The sequence below is a fragment of the Petaurus breviceps genome, unplaced genomic scaffold (genome assembly GCF_028583685.1).
Source record: "Petaurus breviceps papuanus isolate PSGF00001 unplaced genomic scaffold, PetGlider_PUasm1.0 175, whole genome shotgun sequence".
Classification (NCBI taxonomy): Eukaryota; Metazoa; Chordata; class Mammalia; order Diprotodontia; family Petauridae; genus Petaurus; species Petaurus breviceps.
Genome location: NW_027185764.1, coordinates 3,047,130 through 3,071,602, shown reverse-complemented (window position 1 = coordinate 3,071,602; position 24,473 = coordinate 3,047,130). Strand labels below are relative to the sequence as shown.

Here is a 24,473-nt window from a genome sequence, read left to right as displayed (position 1 = left end):
GGGTTTGAGCCAAGTCTTGAAGGAAACCAGGAAAACTGAGAGGTAGAGGAAAGAGGGCATTCCAGACGTGGGGACCACAGGTGCAGAGGTGCTATTGGGAGAGGGAGTGTCAAGTGAGAGGAACAGTGATTAGGCCAATGCAGCTTAATAATATAATAGCATAAGAGCTAGGTAGCCTAGTGGATAGAATGCTGGACCTGGAGTCAGGAAGAGTCATCTTCCTGAGCTCAAATGTGACCTCAGACACTTCCTAGCTGTGTGACCCTGGTCAAGTCACTTGATTCTGTTTGCCTCAGTTTCCTCATCTATAAAATGAACTAGAGAAGGAAATGGCAAAACCACTCCAGTATCTTTGCCAAGAAAACCCCAAATGGGATCGTGAAGAGTCAGACACAACTGAAAAACAACTGAATAGCAACAGTAGCTGGATATAAAGTCTGTGAAGGGGAGAAGAGTAAAGGAAACCTGGAAAGAGAGTAAACCTATGCTGCCTTGAAGTCGTCACCACTTCCTTATCCAAACAGTGTTTGAAGTTAAATCCTCCAGGAGGATTTAAAAGCCTTCATGACCTGGCTTCATCCTGCATTATTACACGTGACTCCTCTCCATACACCCTGAAGTCCAGCCATACTGAATTTCTTGCTGCATTTCACAGACAACAATACATCTCATTTGCATTTATTATCAATGACTGTCCTCTCTCCCTCGAAGGTTCTCCATCCCTACCTACCTCTACCTCTTGGAATCCCTAATTTACTTTAGGACGCAGCTCAAGCATCCCTTTGTTCAGGGTATCTTTGCTGGTTACAGCTGCTAGTGTCTAAGATTACCTGGTGTGTGTGTCTGTGTGTGTCTGGGTGTGTGTATACATGTATACACAATATAGAGAAATTATGCAGCTTGACCAAGATCACACAGCTAGGAAATGATGGCAACACCAAAATTTAAACCCTGGTCCTTTCACTCCAACTCCAGGAGTCGTTCCACCACAAAACAGCTGCCTCCTGGGTTCACAAATTATACATTTAATTTTTTTTTTCTAAAATTTTGTTGGGACTCATCATTAAGGACATTAACCTATGGTATCCTGTCGGTAGTGTGTAGTTAATTCTTTGCTTGTTGTCTCATTCATTAGACTGTGAGTTCCTTGAGAGCAGGGACTGTTTTTTGCCCTTCTTTGTATTTCCACTGCTTAGCAAGGTTCCTGGTGCATAGTAACTGCTTAATTGATATTCATTGACTGACTGATCCCCCCCTTTTGAGGGGTCTTTTTGGAGGGGGAAATGCTGGGCAATTGGGGTTGACTTGCCCAAGGTCACACAATTAGTATGTGTTAAGTGTCTGAGGTCAAATTTGAACTCAGGTCCTTCTGACTCCAGGGCTGGTGCTGTATTCACTGTGCCACATAGCTGCCTTAATTTTCCCCTTTCTTAAAAGTGGGACATTTGCCTTTTTCTGATACTGTAATACCAATCTGTAATGGTGTGATTATAGACAGTGATATACAGATAGTGAGATAGTTGGACAGCAAAAAAAAATCCCTGCTGCCCACAAGTCAGAGCACACTGTCTACCCCTGAGGTATGGGTTTGGCCAGTATTATACATATATACCAAATGTACAAGAAAAATACAAATAATAAAAATCAGTACAAGAATATATTGGTGGGGGTGGCTAGGTGGCGCACTGAATAGAGCACCAGCCCAGGCGTCAGGAGGATCTCAGTTCAAATCCAGCCTCAGACACAACACAAAACTAGCCGTGTCACCTTGGGCAAGTCACTTAACCCCAATTATCCTGCCCTCCCTCCTCCAAAAAGCAAAAAAAAAAAAAAAAGAATATATTGGAAGTTATTAGATTCTGTTCTGTGACACCTCCAAGATCATTATCAGTTTTTCTGCTTCTCAACTCTAAACAAGGTGTTTCAACACCCACAAGTGCTATCAATTTAGTACAGCTAACTTTGAACTCATCTGGGGCAGTTAGATAACATCAGGATATAGAGAATAGCACATTTAACCCCCTTTTTTTGTTCTTTCTACCTAAATATTATTTAATGCATGTAAATACATCTATTTCACTCCTGCACTCTCAAAAGGATCTCCCCTCTTGATTCTACCTGGATCTTAACACTAAACAATGCATTAGAGGAGTGTTTGGGGATATTCCTAATTAGAATTCCATTTCCATCACAGTATTTAAGAACCTGTGATGCACCAATTACCCAGATGAAGTCTCTGCTTCCCATGAAGACATTGAATGGTTTATTTCCCCAGGGGGTGTTTTTGACATCCCAGTATGTCTCTGGCTAGCTTCAAGGAATGTTAAAAAAAAAAATTAGAGTCTTGTGTGGGTATTTATGAATGTATCCATGGATACATATGCTTATATGTTCTTGTATATACATGAATAAATTTAACACGTAATTATGTATAATAGGCAGATACCATAGAACAACTCTTTGAGGAGTCCCTGAAATCAAACTAATTAAAAAAAGATTTGACTCATAACTTCAAAATGGCAGGCATAAAGATTTCTGAATGTTTCGAAAAGAAAGAAACTAGTTTCTTAGTATTCTATTGGATTTCATATCTCTATTTGAAACTTTGTTTCCAGACTGACAGTCTAAGAAGCCTTTTCTTAAACTTTCACAGTAAGCCTTAGGCAGAAATTGTGATGTAGGTGAAGTTTATCTTTAGCCCTTTTCCTGATCTTCTGCCCTTTTTGGGGGGACTTCTCCCTGTCCTGTGTTCTCACAACTGACTCTTTGGTCAAAGCCTTTGGAAAATGAATTATACCACAAAAATGTGAATGCGCTTACTATCCATCATTCCTTCAAAGGAAGTCTGAACTTAAAAAAAAAAAAACTCTAGAAAGGTGATAATGTTTAACCTAAAGAATTAAGTCAGTAATGGTGTGAACAACAGACAGTGGTATACATGTAAGAGAAATATTTTGGCAGCAAAGGACCATCCCAGCTCTCCTCAAATCAGAGCATACAGTACATCTGTGAGGTATGGGTTTGACCCGTACTGTCCATGTATGCAGAATAAACAAGTAAATTCCAAATAATAAAATTTGTATATATGTATACAGACTTATAATTGCTAGCTGACTGACTCCAATTCAATAAGCATTTATTAAATACCTCTTTATGTGCAAAGCATCATATTAGTTGCCAGGGATGGGACAATAAAACAAAGTATCCCCTGTCTTGGAGAGATATAGCCCAGATAAGTAAAAACAAAAAACTTGAGAAGTGAGAAGGGACTTTGACTGCGGGGTATCAGAAAAGGCTTTCCATTGGATGTAGCCCCTAAAGTAACACGTGAACAAAACTAGGATTCCAAGAGGTAGAGCTGAGGAGGGAACATATTCCAGGCAGGGGGCAGCTCGTACAAATAAGTTTGGAGATGGAGCTCACGATTTGGGGCACATAAAATGGAATGATGCAGTATATCTAAAACCCAACCCATCTTTCCCTTGAAACCCTTCTGAAATTTCCCTCCGGCTCGCAACCTCTGCCGTCCTTGGCTTCTCTTTCCCACTCATTACATATATCTGATCTGTTGCCAAGTCTTGTCACTTCTAATGTGATAGCATCTGTCATATCTGTCCCTCTCTCTCCATTCAGAGGTAACAGCCTACTACAGGTTTTTCTTACCATACCCCTGGGCTATTTGTATTAGCCTTCTGCTTGGTCTCTCTGCCTCCAGTCCTTCCCATTCTAATTCATCCTCTACTCAGCCTCCAAAGTGATTTTTCTAAAGCACAGATATGACACGCTCCCCCCATTTAATAAACCAGAGTTGCACCCTCTTAGTAATACTCCAGAATCTAGTATAAAATCATTTGGCACTTAAAATCTGTCATAATCTCTCCCATTCCTAACTTTCTCATCTTATTAGGCTTAATATTGTATCTTCTGTGCCTGGAATTATCTATTTTTGTGCCCACCTCCAATTCCTGGCTTCCTTTAAGATGAAGCTCAAATCCCACCTTCCACATTCAGTCTTTCCCACCCTTATCCTTCCCTTCCCCTGCTAATGCCTTCCCTCTGAGATTACCTTAGATCCATTCGGCATATATCTTTTATGTACAAAGTTGTTTGCATGTTTTCTCTCCCATTAGAATATGAGCTGCTTTAAGGTGAGGACTGTGTGTATTTGTTGGACTTTGTTTACTCAGCTCTTTGCAGTATGCCTGACTTATGCCTGTGAACACTTACTGTGTACTTGCTGACAATGACAGCAACCGTCACATCAAAGGAGGAATTAGGCTAGAGAGAAAGAAGGTATAGGCTCAGAACATTGTTCTACCTGGTACAGTAGTCACTTGATTGAATAAATTGACCAGGTTAGCCATGACCTGGTTTACTGAAAGAACCAAACTCCAGGTGAGCATGATGGCACAAACCTGTAATCCCTTGCTACCAATGAGGCTGTGACAGTGTAGCAGCAAGCACCCTACCATACCCAGGATGGCTGCTAGCACAGGGTCTTTGATCTCCTTTTCTAAAGGAAAGCAACTCAAAAGGGTTAACAGTCTTACTTTAATTGTGTGTGTGTGTGTGTAAAATTAAAGTCAGCGCTCTGAACTTCAGAAAATACAAACAGAAATTACAAGCAGACAAAAAAATACAGAGAAAATAACAAAATTCAGCAGACCAACAGACATGGCTTCTAGTTGTCTGACCATTACATACATACATACAGTTAGTCACCAGAGAGAGAAGCACCAACATCTGGGTTTTCAAAGCCCAAGGGCTCAATGGCTGCCCAGAGTCTCATCTGGCCAAATCACACAACTCTTCTCATAAGTGAGCCCCAAAGCAAAACCTCACATTAGGGAGTATATATAGCCTTCTCAAGGGTCAAAAGACATAACCTTCCTGAGGAATTGCCTAATTACAAAGTAACAAAAGGTGTGGGCCTTCCTGGAAAAACAAGCCTCCCCTAACCAAGCTTCTCTTGATGGGCTCCAAGTGAGGCCCATTAAGGTACAGGGAAGATCTTCAAATTCCCTTACCATTACAGGCTGATGGATCACTTGATCTTGGGAGGTCAAAGCAGTAGTGGACTAAGCCAATCAGGTGTCTGCAATAAGTTCCACATTAATATTTTAAGCTCTGGGCACTGGGGGAGCCCAAGGAAAGGCAAACTGGCCCAGACAGAAAACAGAGCCGTCAAAAGCTTCCCTACTGATCCGTGTTGGGATCTAGCCTTTGATTAGGCACTGTGCTTCTAGCCTCCAGATTAGGAGATCCAGACTCAATGATAAATTATAAAAACCCTCAACTATCTCTGATAAGAGGAGAAACTGACGTGAGTAATTTTTTTAATCATTTGTTTGGAGCCCTGGATGTATCGTGTGAATTTTTAAAATGAATTAGCAAATTACAGAAATGAATTAGTGAATTGGTTAATTTGGATTACCTTAGCCCCAAACGAGTGATTAGCACACAGCATTGGACCATATCAAAGAAAAGACAACCTATTGTTAAATATCATCTATGAATAGGCAATAAGTTTGAAAATCCTTACATGAGTAACAGAGATGAATGTGATTGTTTTTCCTGGGTTAGCTCATTTTATCTTGTGGTTATTTTATTTCTAAAATATTCTCCTTTAATGATGTATTTTTTTTATTTTAGAAAGTGGAAGTAATTTGAAAGCAAGTTATGAAAGCATTTGTCGTTGGAATTAGTGGGTAAGTAGTGATCAGATTGCTTTCCTCTGAACAACTAGCTGAGACAATAGCTTTCAAAGGTGGTGTGGAGAGGGGAAAGAGGGGGTGATTTTCGAGGACTGGGCCACAGTCCAGGAAGGGTGGACCTGAGTAGAACACACAAAACTGTGGAGCTCCTAGAAGCCACGGGGCAAGGGAAGCACAGGACGTTGAGTACCTAACAGAAGCAGGGAGAAGGTGGATGACAGCAGTTAAAAGTGTCTAGAAAGGAGAAGTTGGGAGCGTTGGAAAAGTCTGGCCATACAAGTGATATACTGAACAATGAGCATTCTCTCAATTCGTGGTGATTTCTCATATCCTTTTCCCCAGCTTGAGGGACCATCTCAGGCACTTAATGGAGAGAGTCTGTCTCTCCCTCTGTGTAATGTCCAGTTTTAAACATCCAGTGACTAGAAACAATCTCACTTCCTCATTATGTCTGCCCTAGTACATAGGAAACAGGTGTGCAGATTGGATACCTGGAACTACTCTGGGTTATAATAACAAAGACTGTATTTCTTTTTCCACCATTACCCTTTTTCTATTTCCCAAATATGTATTCAGATTTCATGTTACTCAGTTACTAAACGCAAGGCTGAACTACTTCAATGTTTCTTTAAGAGAGGTTTTTGTTTATATCATCATACCATTACAGTTTATATCAATATATTCACTACAGTCAATGGGAAGTGGACTTAAGCTTGGAAACATCTTGAATTCTTCTTTTTCTCTACACATCTAATCAATGGTCAAGCCTGGACTATTCTACCATTGCAGTGTCTCTCATACATGTCCCTTCTATTCCACTCTCATCTTTCTAGCTCAGATGCTTTGTTACCTACAAACCCGACTGTTGTAGTAGTCTTTTACCTAGTTTCCATGATTCTAGTCCTTACCCCCAACAATTCCCTGCAGAGGTAACTGCAGATCAATCTTTCTAACATGTTATCCTGATTATATTACTCTTCTCTTTTTTTTTTCTTTTTGGAGGGCAGTTGGGGTTAAGGGACTTGCCCAAGGTCACACGGCTAGTTTTTGTGTTAAGTGTCTGAGGTCGGATTTGAACTCAGGTCCTCCTGACTCCAGGGCCAGTGCTTTACTCACTGTGCCACCTTGCCGCCCCGTATTATTCTTCTCTTCCAAAACATCCAGTGATTTCCATTTTCTACTTCTCTGACTGACATTCAGGCCTTCCATGATCTGGTCCTAATCTTAGCTTTCTACCTTTTTTTCCCCACTATCCATGTATGTGTGGATACTCTGTTGCACTCTTTTCTTTTCATGCCTCTTCACCTTTATTCTGTCATCCTCTTTATCCTGAGTGCCCACCCTCATCACTTAACTGTCAAAATATTAATCTTCCCTTGAATCATGGCTTAAATGTCCCCTCTTCCATTCAATTCATCCACAGAATTCAACAAATATTTGTCAAGTTGCTACCATGTGAAAGGTGCTATGCGAGATGCTGGAGACACAAAGACAAAAAATGAAACCTTGATTTCAATGAGCTTACATATGATTCTATACACAGATACAAGTGATCCAAGGTAATTGGAGCAAGAGGAACCAGGGAGATAAGGAAAGACTGCACAGGGAACATGGGAATTGGCATCTGAGTTGAACCTTGAGGGAAAGTAAGATCTCCAGGAGACAGAGCTAGAGAGTAAATGCATTCTAGCCCATAAGAAAGCACAAAGATGGAAAACGAAGTGTTGTTTTTGGGCAAAATTGAGTCCAGTTTGGACAGAACAAAAGGTGCACAAAGAGAATTACAAAATAAGGCTAGAATATTGGTTGGAATGAGACTATGGAGAGCTTTAAATGCTCAGGAGTTTGTACTTTATCCTAGAGGAAATAGAAAACCACTGAAAGGTTTTAGGGAGGGCACTTACATGGTCAGACTCATACCTTTTGGATTGTATCCAAAATCATATATTTTGTGAAGAATGAATTCGAAAGAATGGGAGGAGGCTGGTGGAAGGGAGGATAATAATATGGCTATTTTAACAGTTCAGGTGAGTGTTAGATTGTAAGCTACTTGAGGGAAGGGCCTGCCTTTTGCCTCTTCTTATGTCTTCAGCACTCAGCATAATGCCTGGCACATAATGGGACTTAAATAATTATTGATTGATTGTGGCAATGGTGTCCTATACTCAATTTGTGATCAAATGAGTATCTAGGAAGGAACGTCTATGAAAGTTGAAGAAATGGAGAAGGGGAGTACACTATAGTATAGAGTACAGATAAACTTTCTCTAAAAATTTATCAACAGAAATGAAATAAAGGATGATAGAGTTGCAGGTTCAAGTGAAGTATGTTTGTTTTTAAGAATGGAGATCTGAATTTGTTTCTAAGTACCTGGGAAGGAGTCCATGGATTAGGAAGATAAGAGAGAGACAGAGATAGAAAGACAAGGAGAGAGCAACAGAGAGAGAATCTTGGGGTGACTGATGAAGGGAAATTCCTGGAAGAGAGGGGAAGGTATGGGATCCAAGGGCACTGGCAGAATGGTAAATTTTGGCAAGAAGAAGGGCCACCTTGTCCTCAGACGGGAGCAGAGGAAGAGAAAACAGGTGAAAATGAGTTCTGAAGACTAAAGAGAAATGAGGAGCTCATGGTAGATGGGTAGTTTATACAGCAAAGTAGGAAGCAAGGTCATCAGCTGAGAGACAGAAGATAAGAATTGTGTTTAGGTTAGAGAGGAGAAGAGGAGATATTGAAGAACTGCTATAGAAAATGTGAGAATTAATCAGAGAAGAATAAAAGAATCATAGTGCAGCCAGGAGAGCCCAGGGGAGATTGAATAATTTGAATATATTTGAACACAATTCATACAGTTGCATGATTTCTTCCAAGAGTATATAGATAGATAGATAGATAGATAGATAGATAGATAGATAGATAGATAGATAATGTATATACGTATATATATGTATGGGGTGGCCAGGTGGCGCAGTGAGTAAGAGCGCCAGCCCCGGCATAGGGAGACTCGGGATCAGTTCCGGCCTCAGATACTTGGCACCCACACAAAATAAGTGGCCATGTAACCTTGAGCAAGTTACTTAACGCCAATTCCTTTAAAAAAAAAAAAAGAGTATATCTATATCTATATATAGCAGTTCAGGTCAGGGGGTGATCCATGGTTACAAATTTGCAGAGTGTGAACAATGGAAGTATAAGAAGAAAGGAACTTAAAAAGTAAGACCCAAAGCAGGGATGATGGATTAGCAAAACATCTATGGAAAGAACAACTGGAACTCAAAGGGAAGATACTCGGTTTAGGAGTGAGGCAGAGAAAAATAATTTGACAGTAGGCTATGAATATTAAAAACCTAAGAGTTCAAAGTTGTAGAGGTGGCATAGTTTTGGGGTTTGATAAGGTCTGATATGTGACCTTTCTAGTTGGTAGCTAGGGAAGAGTGGAGATGAAGGTCATGAGAGTTAAAGAAATTGATAAATTGGAAGGCTAGAGCATTCAAGGTGATGTCAAGTTGAATATTTATATTCTAAAGTATGAGATCAGGAATTGAGGGGAAGGGGAAGACTGAATCCTAGAGAAAGAAGCTAGAATGATCCAGGGACCAGTATTTGATACCAAGTAGGAGATGGAAAGAGTGACCAAGACAGATGGAACAAACTTCAAAGAAGGAGAGATTGTTGAGTTGAGCAGAGAAAGGATGCATTGGTGAGCAAGGAATATTCCAATACCTCCTTTTGTGGCCGAGTGTTTTACAGGAAATAAGAGGAGCAGCCATGACTGAAGAGGGTGCCCAGGGATGAGGTAGCGCTGTAAGAAACTCTGGTTACCATGAGCACAAGAAGATGAAGAGATAGATTATGTAGAGGAGTTTAATGATGGAGTGGAAGTCACTGAGGGCAAGAGAAAGGCAAAGGAGTGTGAATATGAGTAGGGCCGAGTGAGATAGGGATGAGGCCAGCAAGGAAAAGGGTTTTCACCTTGGCACGGATCAAGTCTGAAATTGGGGATTGGGGAACTATTGGCTAGCCAGAGGACAGGGAAAATGCTGGCTGATCAATTATTCAGGTAATGGGAGCACAAGCTCAGAGATAATGGAAGTCAGGAAGGTTATGTTTCAGAAGAGGCCCCTTGTCCTTGGCAGCAATCATTTGAGTCAAAAAGCATTTTTTAAAAGCCCTTATTATACACCTGGTACTGTACTAAGTACTAGGGATACAAAGGAAAGCAAACACAGTCGCTGACCTCAAGGAACTCTCATTCTAATGCAGAGGCCATATATACAAGATACATATAGAGCAAATAGAAGGAAAGCTTATTGAGGAAGGCAATAGACCTGGGGGACCCAGGAAAGCCTTCCTCCTTAGAGCACTTCTTGAGCTGAGCCTTGAAGGAAGCCAAAGATTCTAAGAAGCAGGGCTGAGGAAGCAGAACAGGCTTCATTCCATTTTCCCTCTCCTCCAGGGTCCTCAGGAAGGGGTTGAGGCACTGTTTTCAAGCACCATGGTTGTAGCCCCTCCTTAAAAGCAGTGAATCTTGCCCAGGGTCAGTAAGTGTCTGAGGTCGGATTTGAACTCGTGTCTTCTTGACTCCAGGACCGGAGTTCTATCCATTGCACCATCTCACTGCCTTCACCTTAAGTAGGGCCACACTAGGGATGTTATTAGCGAGGTCCCTTCAAGGCTGTGTTAATGTTAACTGACAGGTCAACACTGTCTGATGCATACGCACCATGTCGCATGACTTTTCCAGATCTTTGGTAGCCACTGCATAAATAAGTCAGCAGAGGTTTACAGACAGATAAGTAACACTGCAGTTTATTTACCCACTCAAAAATGTGGCACCCTCCATCAGTAGGGGAGGGAGGGACATGTATGTCTCACATTTTCACAGATGACTTAGAAATTGCCTCTCCTCTTGAGCGACATGACCCATAATTTGGATAGGATCAGTTAGGTGTTAGGTCTTTAGGCAGGCTTACAAAGAAGTTTGGGGAAGATAAGATTAGAACATAGAGATGGGAAAAGGTACATTTTTAGCAAAAGCAAAAAGTGTGTGAATTTAGGGTTAGGGTTGCAAAGTTACAAAGGTCTTCAGGATGGCTATTTCCACCAGTCCAAAGGAAACAATATCTTCTTCGTTAGTCAGGTAATTAGTCGACATTTGTTAAGCTCTTTGTGCCATGTTAGAATAAAAAGATGAGGGTGGCCCCTGTGGGTTTTCTCCGCGATGTGAGGCAGCGTGGTTTTGCATATAGGAATATAGACGTAATCTATCTGTGTGCGTATCTCTATGTACAAGAAGTTTGTGTTTGATTGTCACCTTCTGTAGGGCCAGGTGGGGAGGGAGAAGGAAAAAGTACACAGCAGAGAAAAATGAAAAAATGTAGAAGGAAGAACAGAAAAACGGGGTAGCTTTGAAAACAGTAGATAGTATTTATTCCACAGGTTTTTTTTAAGCAAATAGACTGAAATTGGAACTTTGGGGTTTTGTATTGAATCCTCTCTCTATGTTGTACTGTGTATATGTAAATGTTTGGGGTTTCTATTTTTTGGTCTTTTTTGTATTTAAGTTAGAATTGAATAAAAAATTTAATAATAAATAATGGAAGAGAGATATTGAAGGGGGTATAAGCAGTATTTAGGGAGGACTAGCACCTCTGGTGTGAGGGCTTGCTGAGCCTTTTTCTGGGCTGCTCATCCACCTTTGGTGTCCACCTGTCCCTCACCTCTCACCTGTGGCTCCAGAGAGCTACACCCTGGTAAAATCATCTTGGCAGACAGCTAAACCAGGTTAAGGGGGCCTCAAACCCATCTGTGAGTGAGGGGGATGTCTGCCCTAATTGGGCAGATGAAAATGATTTGTTCCAACAGCCAAGAAGAGGACTGAAGCAGGTGCCAGCACTTAGTGCTTGGTCAGATGTCGAAGATGCCAAGGTCATCCACTGCATCCTAGGCCGTTGCCAGGCTTGATTTTTGTTTTGCCACTGGACTTTGAATACTCTGGAAGAGAGAAGGAAGCTGATAATTTTGTGCAACTCTGCCTCACTTAAATCCAGTTCACACACAAGTCAAGATATCACCCAATGATGTCATTGGTCCCCTTTGAAAACAAAGGGGGAACAACATTAACAACAGTGGGTCATTTATGCTAAGCTAAATAAGGAAATCTACTGCTTAATAGGTAATCAATATTTAACTTTTTTGCCATTTTCATCATAGATGGACGTTTACTTCTTCCAATACGCCTAGTTATTTTTGTTGGAATAGCATCAGACCATTGTTGGTAGAGTTGTGAACTGATCCCTTTCTGGAGAGCGATTTGGAACTATGCCCGGGCTATAAAAATGTACATAGCCTTTGACCTAGCAATACCACTTCTAGGGCTGTATCCCAAAGAGATCATACAAGTGAGAAAAGAACCTGTATGTACAAAAACAATTATAGCAGCTCTTTTTGTTGTGGCAAAGAATTAGAAATCGAGGGGATGCCCATCAACTGGGAAATGACTAAACAAGTTGTGGTATATTAATGTAATGGAATACTATTGTGCTATAAGAAATGAGGAGCTGGGGGCGGCTAGGTGGTGCAGTGAATAGAGAACCAGCCCTGGAGTCAGGAAGACCTGAGTTCAAATGTGGCCTCAGACACTTAACACTTACTAGCCATGTGACCTTGGGCAAGTCACTTAACTCCAATTGCCCTACCTTCCCCCCTCCAAAAAGCAAAATATATATAAATGAGGAGCACACAGACTTCGTAATAACAGGGAGAGATGTATATAAACTGATGCTGAGTGAGGAGAGCAGAACCAGGAGAACTTTGTACACAATTACAGACACATTGTATCTGTGATGATTAACTTTGATAGACTTGACTCTTCTCAGCAACAGAAGGCTATAAGACAACTCCAAAAAGACTAATGATGGAAAAGGCTATCCACATTCAGAGAAAGAATTACAGTCTGAAGATTGAAGCAAACTATTTGCTCTCTCTTTTTTTCCCCCATTTTGTTTTGTTTCTTCTTTCTCGTGGTTCATTCCATTGGTTATAATTCTTCATTACAACTTGACCCTTGTGAAAATAAGTTTAATGTGAAAGTATATGTAGAACCTATATCAGATTACATGCTGTCTTGGGGGGACAAGGAGGGGGAAAGATTGGAACTCAAAAGCTTGTGGAAATGAATGTGGTAAACTAAAAATCAATAAATTTAAAATGAGGGAAAAACAGCAATAGTGTCAGACTACAAGGACCCCTATTACATGTTCTTAGGTAACAGCCATTGTGTTGAATAAATCTGTTGGTGGTGGTGGTGGGGTGTGTGTGTGTGTGTGTGTGTGTGTGTGTGTGTGTGTGTGTGTGTGTGTGTGTGTGTGTGTGAGATTTTAAAGGCCATCATAGTGTAAAGGCAAGAGTGCCAGACTTAAAGTCAGGGTGACCTAAGGTCAAGTCCTACTTCAGACACCTCCTAGACAAGTGGATATGAGGAAGTCATTTAACGACTTTTGGTCTCAGTTTCCTTATTTGTAGGATAAGGATAATGCCTGTAACACTGACCTCTGAGACTTATTGTGAAAATTAAATGAAGTAATAGACATAAAGTGCTACAAAAATGTCTCTTCTTATTGCGGTGAATTAACTTTCCTTAATTTTTTAAAAATGTTATTTCTTTGGTTCAGTGTGACAAATGGTGGGAAGACAACCCTGGCCAAAAACCTCCAAAAGCAGCTTCCAAATTGCAGCGTCATCTCACAGGATGATTATTTTAAGGTATCTTAGAAGCTTTGTTTTGGGGAGGGGAGAACCTTAATGCAAGTGTTTATTAAATTCTTAGAGCACTTGCGAAATATTGTGCCTGTTGTGGTGAAGGTAGATTCTAGTCATTTAGCTTATCGTCCACTAGGTGACACTACAAATTAGTCATTTCTGCTTGGTTGTTTTTTTGTGTTGTTTTTTTCCATTCATCAGTTCATTATATTTAATGTCATCACCACAATCATGCACTAATTATGACACTTTCTATTTTTAATTTTTTATCACTTCTGCTACATTTAATATTTCTTCTGATATTCATATTCATTTTGTTCCAGCCAGAGTCTGAGATTAAGATCGATGAGAATGGATTTTTGCAGTATGATGGTAAGCTGATCAGTAGCATCATTTACAAATTTATGCACTAATGTTCATTTCCTTTTTTTTCTTGGCGACAAAAGGGCCTCTTCTGAACAGAAAATGAATCTTAAAATTTGTTTAAATATGTCTCTTAAATCAGCACACACTTAATCATGCTGAACAGTTTTAATTAATTAAATCATGTCTGCAGTTTTGCATGTGAAATGTGAGTTTTTAAAGCAGTGTAAAATTACAAAGGTTCACACATATCAAATTACCCTTCATTTTGGCTGGGCTGAATTCTTTAGTTTCCCTTTCCCTAAAGTTGTTGGAAAGGGGATTGTAATATAACACTTAACCCCCTGGGACCTAGCCAGGGGCAGAATACTGCCTGCTGCTTGGAAATGCCATAATTCTCCTCCCCTCAGGATACCTTCCCCTTTTCTGGCCCTCTGACAGCCATGCCATTTTCCCTCAGCTACCTGAAAAGAATTGTCCACAGTCCTTAGAGACAGATTTCACACTCTCTTACAAAAGCTGACATTATCCTGAAGGTAAAGAATTTTAAATATGTAAAACAGAGCCTTTTTGCTCCCTTATAGATCATAGGCCCTAGGACATGTTAATAGAATGTCTTGCCAGTATAAAGGGTTGTATGTTTGTATTTGTGTATGTGTGTGTGTGTGTGTGTGTGTGTGTATACATATAGACAGTACATCAGAAATTAGTAGCAAACTCTTAAGGAAATTTAGTGGGGTTTTTAATTGTTTAACCTTGATAGTAATAATAGCTATCAGTTTATATTTTTTTCTTTCAAAATGTTACATATTGAAATTCTCATTTCAAATTAGTAGGTTCCAGATACATTTCCTTTTTACAAATACAGATAACACAAAATCCATTTCTCATGAAAGGTGCTTCAGTTCCAAATATGGTGCTTAAATGTCATTTTTTGAAGGACAAATACAATGATGCTATTTCTGTGATATTTACAGAGCCCCAGAAATATCCAAAATATCTCATTGTAAGCATCTTCATTACCACTCTTTTATATTTTGTCTTCTTAGTACTTGAAGCTCTCAATATGGAAACACTGATGTCTGCTGTCTACTCCTGGATGAAAAACCCAAGAAATTCCCTAGAATCAGATGGCCTGGGAAGTGCTGAGGAAGTCCCTATTTTAATCATTGAAGGTTTCCTTCTCTATACATATAAGTAAGCATACCACCCCTATCATTGATCCCTAGTAGACAAGGAAAACTCAAGCACTAAATATGTTATCATCCTAGGCCTCTTGATACTATATGGAGTAGAAGCTATTTTCTGACCATTCCATATGAAGAGTGTAAACGAAGAAGAAGGTAAGATTTAAAATTACCTTTTTGCATTGTCATCTGTATTGTGTGTGTGTGTGTGTGTGTGTGTGTGTGTGTGTGTGTAAAAAGACTTGATTATGAATTAGTACTTTTCAAACACCTCCTTCAGACCTCTTCTTGTACGTACTTGTTGCATATGTCACCATTTAAAATATAGAGAAATCCTAGTTCTTGGCTCTATAGAGAAAGCTTTTGATCACATTAGTTTAGTTTAATTTTTACTGTCCATTCACAGGGATGAATTTAAATCAATATTTATGCAGGCCCCCCTCTAAAGTGTTCCTCTAAGACTAACAAGAATAGCTAATATCCTTTAGCTTATTATTTTTCCTTATTCTTTAGACTATAGCCCTAAAATTCATAGAATTATAGAATGTTTAAAACTAGGAACAGGGGTGTGCTGGTAAAATGTCTAACAACTGGCTCTCCAGGAAAAAAAAAATATGCCCAGAATACTTTTAAGTTTCATCTATGTTGTTAATTTCTCTATTGTTTCCTTAAGTCTAAATGCTCCAATAAATGAATGAGTGGAGTGAATAAGCAAAATTATAATTTAAACAAATAAATAGACAAGCAGATAAATAAATAATAAATGAAGCCCTGATTTGTAGCACTTGCTGATTTTCAAGGTTCAAGTCCTCTATTGGCTGGAGTCAGTTGGAGCTGGCACCAGCTGAGATTACATGGTCTGACCTCATCGTCCACTGCTGACCTTGGTGATACTGAGTTTCCCTATAACTGTATTTCTTTCTTGTTTCCTCCTGACTGAGTCTTCCTCCTTTCTGCTCTGTGTAGCTAGTTCCCCATTAATGTGAATAAGGAATCTCATAAAGTGGTCATATTATTCAAATTCCCACTGCATATTTTCACTGGGCTGGAACCAGTTACCATATTTTACAAAATTAAACTTTGAATGGTACAGATTGGAATATGTGACCGCTTCATGGAATTCATCATTTGAACACGTTGGGATCTAGCTATGCTCCTACTGCCCAGTGATTGGGGTCTACTTTGTCCTACCCATCCCTCCAGTGACTTCCTGGCAAATAGTAGGTGCTTAATTAATGTTTATTACCTGACTGATTAAATGCTAACCTTTTTGTGACTGGGTTCTTACTATCTGTTGCTAGACCCTCTCATACAATGGCTACATGACCTCCTCTGGGACCTCTGACCCAATGGACTTTGGCTACTTGCTTGCTGCTTAGATTTCCACCCTGTGCCTTAGCTCTGAGTATAGACAGTTATCCTGCTCCTGCCTTCTAGAACTGTCAACAGAACCTCTTCCTTTTTCTTACATACTCCCCCAAAATGAAGCAGCCCAGTTACTTGTTACGAAGGCCCTCTCCTGCTCTAATGAGGAAATACGGAATGAGAATGGATTTGGTCTAGTGGAAGCTTCAGGTTTGTGAAAGAAAACAATTGAACAGGAACCATTTTATAATTACTATAGGACTGCTGCAAAGTACTGAAAGCTAATTGGTCTTATTGCTAAGTTTAAAGGGCCTGGTGCAGGGGTGGGAATCTGCAGTTTCAAGGCCACTAGGTCAAGTGGGGCCCTTTGACTGAATCCAAGCTTTACATTCTGTGGTTTGGATTCAGTCAGAGGTCTGCACCTGAGGATCTAGAGGGCCACGGGTGACCTCAAGGTTCCCCACCCCTGGCCTAATGTATCTCAAAAGCAGTAAATTTAGGCCAAATAAGAGTCCTAAAGTCTTAACGTGAATGCCTTGTGGTAGCATTGCCCTCAGAACCCTACATTTTTAAGTTATGTCATCATAAATACTTGTTGGTTGATTGATTGATTGATACCAATGAGACATGAACTGTACCAAGTCCAGCCCAGCTGGAAAGGTTTAGTTTACAGGTTGGCAGTTATCCAATCATCTGAGGATCATTCATATTTTCCATAAGTATGGAAAGACCTGTGACCAGAGAGTCATCTACCAGGGGATAAATTGTTTTTAGCCATGGCAATTCATGGAAACTGTCAAGGCATGGAGGAAGGATTACTAAAGTTAGAAACAAAACCAGCTATAAAATGGTGGGTAAGAAAAGTGTGGTATCTATGATAAAATAGCAGCCCTACACAGAAGAGTTGAAATATGCTGCAGTGAAAGAATTACACATACTAGTTATTTCCATATGTTTTATTTATCCATATAATAAAACATATTTATCCATATGTTTAAAAAAATTACCCATATTTAAACATTTTTAAATTTATCCAATTAAAAGAATTATTTATCCATACATTTAAAACATTATTATCACTTTTTAATTTTCATGTAAAGTCAGCATTTTCTAAGATAGGTCAGGGAGGGGCAAAGGTGTTGCCCAAAGGGCGTGTTTCTCTGCTGAGAATGGAAACTATTTAAGAAGGAAGGATGACCATAGGCAGCTCCAAATTCAGACAAGCAGAGAATCATGACAGGAAGGCAGGAACACTTCTACTCCCCTCTTGCATCCTAAAACTTTTACGTTCCTGACCAGGGACAAAGCCCATCAATGCTACTGGAGGGTGGAAGGGGACTTTTAGAGAGAAAGAAGCCAAAGCCTCAACCAGCCCATTTATAATTTACAATCTCATACACAAATTAGTCTGTTTAGTCTAACCTATAAAGATAATATTCTTAGTTATCTTCATGTATTGATACCTTGGGAACAATGAAATCGAGTAGAATTTTCTTTTATGATTACCAAAGGGAAAAAAAACAGATGATCATTGATTAATGTTAGTGGAGTTGGTAGATATCTTAGCCCATCTGCTAGTGATGAGTCTTTTCATAACTAACCAGACTGGTCCTTGGACAATAGACACAGTTTGTTGTAGGGACTGTACTCACAAGATCACATTTTTTATGAGTTTTTAAACTAATTGTTTGGTCTGACAAGTTATTTTATGAGTTTTAAATATCAAATCATTTATTAAGGCATATTTTATTGCGTTCATACCTCTAAATATTATCTCAATTACATCTTCAAAAAATATATCCTGATATTTTATGTAAGTGGAAAAAAAAGGGGGGGGGGCACAATGAATAAATCACCGGCCCTGGAGTCAGGAGGATCTGAGTTTAAATTTGACCTCAGACACTTGACACACTTATGTGACCTTGGCCAAGTCACTTAACCCCACTTGCCTTGCTTTCCCCCCTGCCCCCTCCAAAAAATGTTTTTTAAAAAAAGAGTGAGCAGGATAGCAAATAGAGAGCAGGCCTTGGAGTCAGGAAGACTTTGGTTCAAGCCCTGCTTCTGGCACATACTGGCTATCACTGTCGCTGTACTGGGCAAATGATTTCACTTCTCAGTACCTAAGACCACTGGGAGAGGATCTTCCTCACTGGAGCTTCTTCTGCTGATGAAATCTCTGGTCTGCATTAAAAAAAAATAAAAAGGACCCTTCTATTTCCAGACCATTCATGTTTTACTTAGTATATCCTTACCAATTTGCATAAGTGATTATGTACCTATGTATGCATATATAGAAATCTATATACATATGTATCTATAAAACCTACCATGTTTTTTTTTTTTTAAAGCACCAGGGTCTATGAACCACCAGATCCTCCCGGATACTTTGACAGGCATGTGTGGCCAATGTATCTAAAACACAGAAAAGAAATAGAAGACATTTCAAGGAACATAGGTATGTGATTTTTCTCTTGGGTCAAAGTATTTTCCAAAATCATTTTTCCTTAAAGGAGAAGGTGAAATTTAGGAATTTTCTCTTTGAAGAAGATTTTTCTGGACAACTTTACAGTGACTGCACCTCATGGCCAAAATAGTGCTGCCCTTTAGTCTTCATCACCTTGTCTCTAGGACGCTGGCTATTTTGGTCCCTGTGCCTAGCGTTCTGACTCTTGCCAAAAGCCAGTCAACATTAGGGCAGTCCTGTATGCCCAGTTTAGGAAATGGAGGAGAGTAGAAAGAGCTCTGAAATTTGAAGGTAAAAGGACCTAGGTCCCGTTGAGGTCTGCTACTTAATAGTTCTGTGATGTTAAACTCCCTGGCCCTCAGTTTCCTGGTCTGTGAAATCTGTTACATATACACATACATAGTACATTATATAATGGATATTTTATATGTATGTGCACATGTATGTGTGTATGTGTGTGTATATATATATGCACACCCACACATATACATATATTTGTACTATCTAGCTCACGGAGTGTTGTGAGAAAAGTGCTTTATAAATCTTATACCATTATACAATTATGAGTTTTTGTTAATAGGAGGTAAGAAAAGAGGCAGCTGATCAGAAGTAGGGAGAAAAATGTCTCCCTTCTCTTCCTTTACCCCCAAGTGGCAGGACAGCAACTTTTAATTTAACTCTGTTTGCCATAGCAAACACAAAGTATGGTCTCCCGAGAAGCCTCTGATGGTATCCACTGTTACCATTACAGTGGGAGGGAGGGGCAGGGGAGAGGAATGTCTGCAGAGGAGAATTATGGGAGGGGAATATTTTTCCTTAATTTGTTCTTAAAATATTGTTGAATGATTGGAAAACAGCTTAAATAAAGTATTTGTCTCCAACTTCCAAATGATCATTTGTATACTGACCTTGAACCTGAATGGGATCTTTTTTCTTTCATCTTTCCATCTCTCCCTCTTCTGCATCATCTCCCTCTCCCTCTTTCCCACTTTTCACAAACTTTTCCATTTCTCACCTATTTTCCAGTTCTTCATCTTCACATCCTTCCCCATGTCCAATTCTGCTTTGGTTGCATATTTTAGATAATTATATTCCAAGTCATGGAAGCTTTTTTATTTTTTTATTAAGCCTCCCCAAAAGGATATAACTTTTTCCTTGTTTGTTTCAACTAGTCAGCCTATGGAAACATGATAACCCCAAATAAGAGTCCTTGGTTAAATCTGTTTCTCTTTCTTCTCCTTTTCCCACAAACCACCACTTATTAATTTTTTTTTTTTATGCTCAGATATCAAGCAAGTAAACTTCAGCTTGAGTATGGGCTCACGTCCAGGCTTGGGGTGGCAGAAAAGATGGCGATCACTGCACAAGTCACTTGATACATTTGCTTTGTTTCATTTATGCCTGGCTTTCCTGTGGCGCTTCCCTTAATAATATTTGATTTTGCAAGGGTACAGTGAAATAAATTTGACCGAAGCAGGCAGGAGTCTAAGAAAAAAGAACTCTGCATGTTCTGTAATGCTAAATATTTACCAAGAGAGATTAATGTCTCACTTACACCCCAGATCCCAGTTTCATTGATTTAGCACTAAAGATTTTTACATAGATCTGTCTTATTTAAGTCCAAGGGAGAAAATGGAGAAATAAGTTTTACATAATTCACTTAACGCATTTATCAACCATAAAGTATAAATCTATATGAAATTCAAGTTAGTGAACATTCCTGCCTCATCAAAAAAAAAAAACCTTTTAAAAATTATAAATTATCCCCACAGGAAAATCTTTGAACCGATTTTCTACTTCTTCTAAGACAGTGAGCTGAGATTTATGACCAGCTGTGTCAGTTTGGCTGCGGATCTGCTTGGATGACTTGATTGATTTAAAATAGATTTTTTTATGGCCATAATCATGTGTTCTTTATTTAAATTCATTGGCATTGTAGACAGATGTCAGTTTTATCAAATGAGATAATGTGTGTGCCATATGGCTATTGTTTATTAATGATAACAGCAACAATAACAATAATACATTTCTCCATTAAAGTCCCACTTTACACCAGTGGGATATGGAGGTGACCCTGGATTCACAAAGGCTATGACAACTGGGTGTGAGGTTGATACTTCCAAACTGAAAAGGCCTCCAGTACGGTCTCAGCAACAGATTACATGCCAGATTTGGACAGGCTCATCATCAGAGGGCTGGCCACCAGCTGGTGAATTCTGGCCTCAGCAATTCCCGAAATCATCCACGAAGACACCAGTGGGATTTCTCTGTATCTGTAGAAATCCTGGCTTACCGAAGGATTCAATTATTTGACATCCTTTTTATTGTTCTTAGCAGCTGCCCAAAATAATCTTCCTTTTAAGTTTTCATAATCCTGAGGAGTTCAGTAGGTCAATGTCTCATTTTTTTTCTTTTCTCTTAGTTTATTTAGATGGCACAAAATCTGAGGAAGACCTTTTTTCACGGGTCTATAATGACTTGATTGAGGAAAGAGCAAAGCAGAAATGTGAGTACAGTCCTGTTAAATGGGATTAGAGAGAAAGGAAAGAGGATTAATACCTCTCACTAGGACTTCCCCACATAGTTTTGTAACCTGTTTTTGTTAAGCAAAGTTAAACACTTCAGGACATTGAAGAAAAGCTTGGGGGTATTGCATGGCAGGGGAAATTGCCTTCAGACTTAGGGGTTCTTAACCTGGGGTCCATGAGCTAGTGTTTATAATATTTTAATAACTATATTCCAATATAATCGATTTCTTTTGTAATCCTATGCATTTTTTTAATGCACTTTAAAAGCTTAATTCCAAGAAGGATGTTCACAGGCTTCACTGGACTGCCAAAGGGCCTCTGGACACAAAACAGGTGAAAAATCCCTGCTCCAAGTACTGAGTGCAGGTGCTTAATAGGTGCCTGTTGAGATAAATCACATTTGGCACTTATTAAGCACCTACTGTGGCTAAAATCCATTGCCATGAGAGAGGCAGCATAAGGAAGTGCCCTTGGGCTCAAGTCCTGTCTCTGACACTTACTGGCAGCATGTCCCTGGGCCACTCACTTAACCCCTCATTATCCCCAGGAAACTCTTGCAGAACTTTTATTTATCATTAGCTGATTGGGTATCTTCACTGGGGAAAGGTCTTCTGCTGATGAAATCATATATCTGGACAGACTTTTTTAAGTGGCTGATTACAAAGACAAAAACAAAAGAGTCAGTAGTCAATTTACATTTGTCCAGAGTCTATTAAGACTCCCTGTGCTAAGAGATAGGGATACAAATAAGAGAAAAGAAAAACCATCCAGGCAGACCTCAAGGAGCTTGCCATCTGATGGGGGAAGGCTGTACAAATGGAAATTGTAAAGGTGAAGAGTGGGGACCCCAGAGGGTGTCTGATGAGGGAGGAAATGATGTTTGTGAATTTGAAACCACTCACAGCAACTGACAATAAATGAAATTAGTTGAGAAAACCCAAGCCTGATAATAAAGGGGACAGCTAGGTGGCGCCAGAGGGCACAGAGGACCAAGCCTGGAATCAGGAAGACGAATCTTCCTGAGTTCAAATCTATCCTCAGACATTTACTAATCTCACTTTAGAGATGAGGCGAGGCAAACTGGGTTAAGTGACTTGCCCAAGGTCACACAGCTAGTAAATATCGGAAACCAGATTTGAACTCGGGAAGATGCATCGTCCTGACTCCTGGCCTAGCACTCTATCCACTGACACACCAACCATCACTCAACCTCAGTCTGCCTCAGTTTCCTTGCCTATAAAATGGGGATTATGATTATAGCACCTACTTCCTTGGGTTGCTGGTGAAGATTAAATCACATAATATTTGTAACAGTGCCTGGCACACAGTAGGTGCTTGTTTCCTGTGAGATAAATGTGATTATGGCCCCCATTTTAGAGATCAGGAAACTGAGGTTGGAAGGTAGAGTGATTTGCTCAGGGTCACACAGCCAGTACCCATCTGAGTCAGGATTTGATCTCAGGTCTTCCTGACTCCAAGGCCTGTGCTCTATGTACTGTCCCACCAGATGTCTCTAATTATCATCATCATTATTGTTGTTAATTTGTTGCATTGTTTACTTTATATCATTGTTACAATTCACACTCATATAGTGCTTTACAATTTATAAAGTGCTTTCTACGCACTAGCCCAAGGAGAGAACAAGCTAAGGGAGAACAAGACTCCCAGCCAGTTTTTGCCCCCTGTACCAGTTGCCCTGAGCACTTGACGGGCATGTCTGGTGCCAAAAGGTCATCTGAGGGCAGTTTCTCTGCGTGCCTGCTCTCTCCTTGCTTCTCCTAGGAGTTTGGCAATGAAAGTGGCATCTGTGCAACTTTTCACTTAACTGCCTCCTGACTGTGTTTATCTCCTCACCACCCACCAACATGGTAAAAAAATAAATTAACAAGCAGAGGAGAGAAGGAATGAAGCAGATTATCTCCCGGTATCACAGATCATTTTTTTAAAATCACCTCTAGAAATGTAATACAGATAGTAACTCATTGGCAAAGCCCCCAAATTAGGAAATGTTAGGGAAATTCTGCCTGCTTTCCTTGTTCCAGTCTGGAATCCCGGAATAGTAGATAATCTTATTTGTTTTAAAATGTTCATCTAGAGGAGATGCCATTCACTCATAGAAGGAGGAGAAAGAAACAGTTATAGAATTGCTTCAGCTATTGTTTAAAAATTATCCCTGACTACTTCTGCCTTTCTTGATCTCACAGGGTCCGGCACATACTACATATTTAATAAATACTTGTTGACTGACTGAATGACCATGTGAAAGGATACAAAGAAATTATAAATGTAAAAAAGCAGAAATAGTTTAGAGATCACCGTGCCATAAAAATACAAGCAAACAATACAGTCCAGGACAGAAACTTAATCACATTTTGGGTAATGAGAGGGGTTCAGAGAACAAAAAATGTCCCATGGCAGAACTTAGCCATCAGGTATACTGATGATATATTAGGGGGGATTATGAGCCTTTCATCTGGACTCAACTCAGGGCATTTCAGCATACAGATGCCATATTAAAAAGTTATGATTCTCCCTTATGATTGCTAAGATACTCATGAATATTCAGCCCAGCCTTTGGGGCTGTTTCCTCCTTTATGATGTTGAATCTGAGTCAGTAAAAGTATTGCTGGCAGACTGGGGATTGTACTGCAGCCCATTAAGATTTCAGTTGTTTAATCATTGGCTCCCTTTTAAAAAACCGTGCATCCTCTGTAAAGCCAACTCTTGTTTATGACAGTCGCACAGAATACGCCACAGTGTCTCTAGATGGGGTGAAACCATTATGTGATTTAAAAAAAAAAAGAGTTGCTTAATTCTTTGAGGAAAAACATCCTATTATGGGGCCCATGCCCACTGTCAGACCAAAAGAAAGCACAATTTTGATTAATTATAATGAGCAATGTTGGCCCACGAGAACTAATGATGATACTCTTTGCTTCAGTAAAGAGGAGGGGAACACAGATGTAGAAAGTAGTAGGCTTTGTCAGATGCTAGTACTGTACTGATTGGTTGTGCTTGAATGTTTGGTCTTGTTACAAGGAAGGATCGTGTGTGTGTGTGTGTGTGTGTGTGTGTGTGTGTGTGTGTGTGTGTG

At 39.7% G+C, this 24,473-nt stretch overlaps 1 protein-coding gene across 1 annotated transcript in view; it reads left to right on the top strand.

Annotated features, from left to right (window-relative positions):
- Positions 1-24,473, top strand: part of NMRK1 (nicotinamide riboside kinase 1) — a 31,733-nt gene that overhangs the window by 4,852 nt on the left and 2,408 nt on the right. Inside the window, exons 2-8 of the mRNA XM_069084609.1 lie at positions 5,653-5,708; positions 13,385-13,475; positions 13,796-13,844; positions 14,885-15,032; positions 15,107-15,178; positions 18,736-18,842; positions 21,274-21,357. Of these exons, the coding sequence (XP_068940710.1) occupies positions 5,680-5,708; positions 13,385-13,475; positions 13,796-13,844; positions 14,885-15,032; positions 15,107-15,178; positions 18,736-18,842; positions 21,274-21,357 (580 nt within the window). The 5' untranslated portion in view covers positions 5,653-5,679. The remainder of the gene's footprint in view (positions 1-5,652; positions 5,709-13,384; positions 13,476-13,795; positions 13,845-14,884; positions 15,033-15,106; positions 15,179-18,735; positions 18,843-21,273; positions 21,358-24,473) is intronic.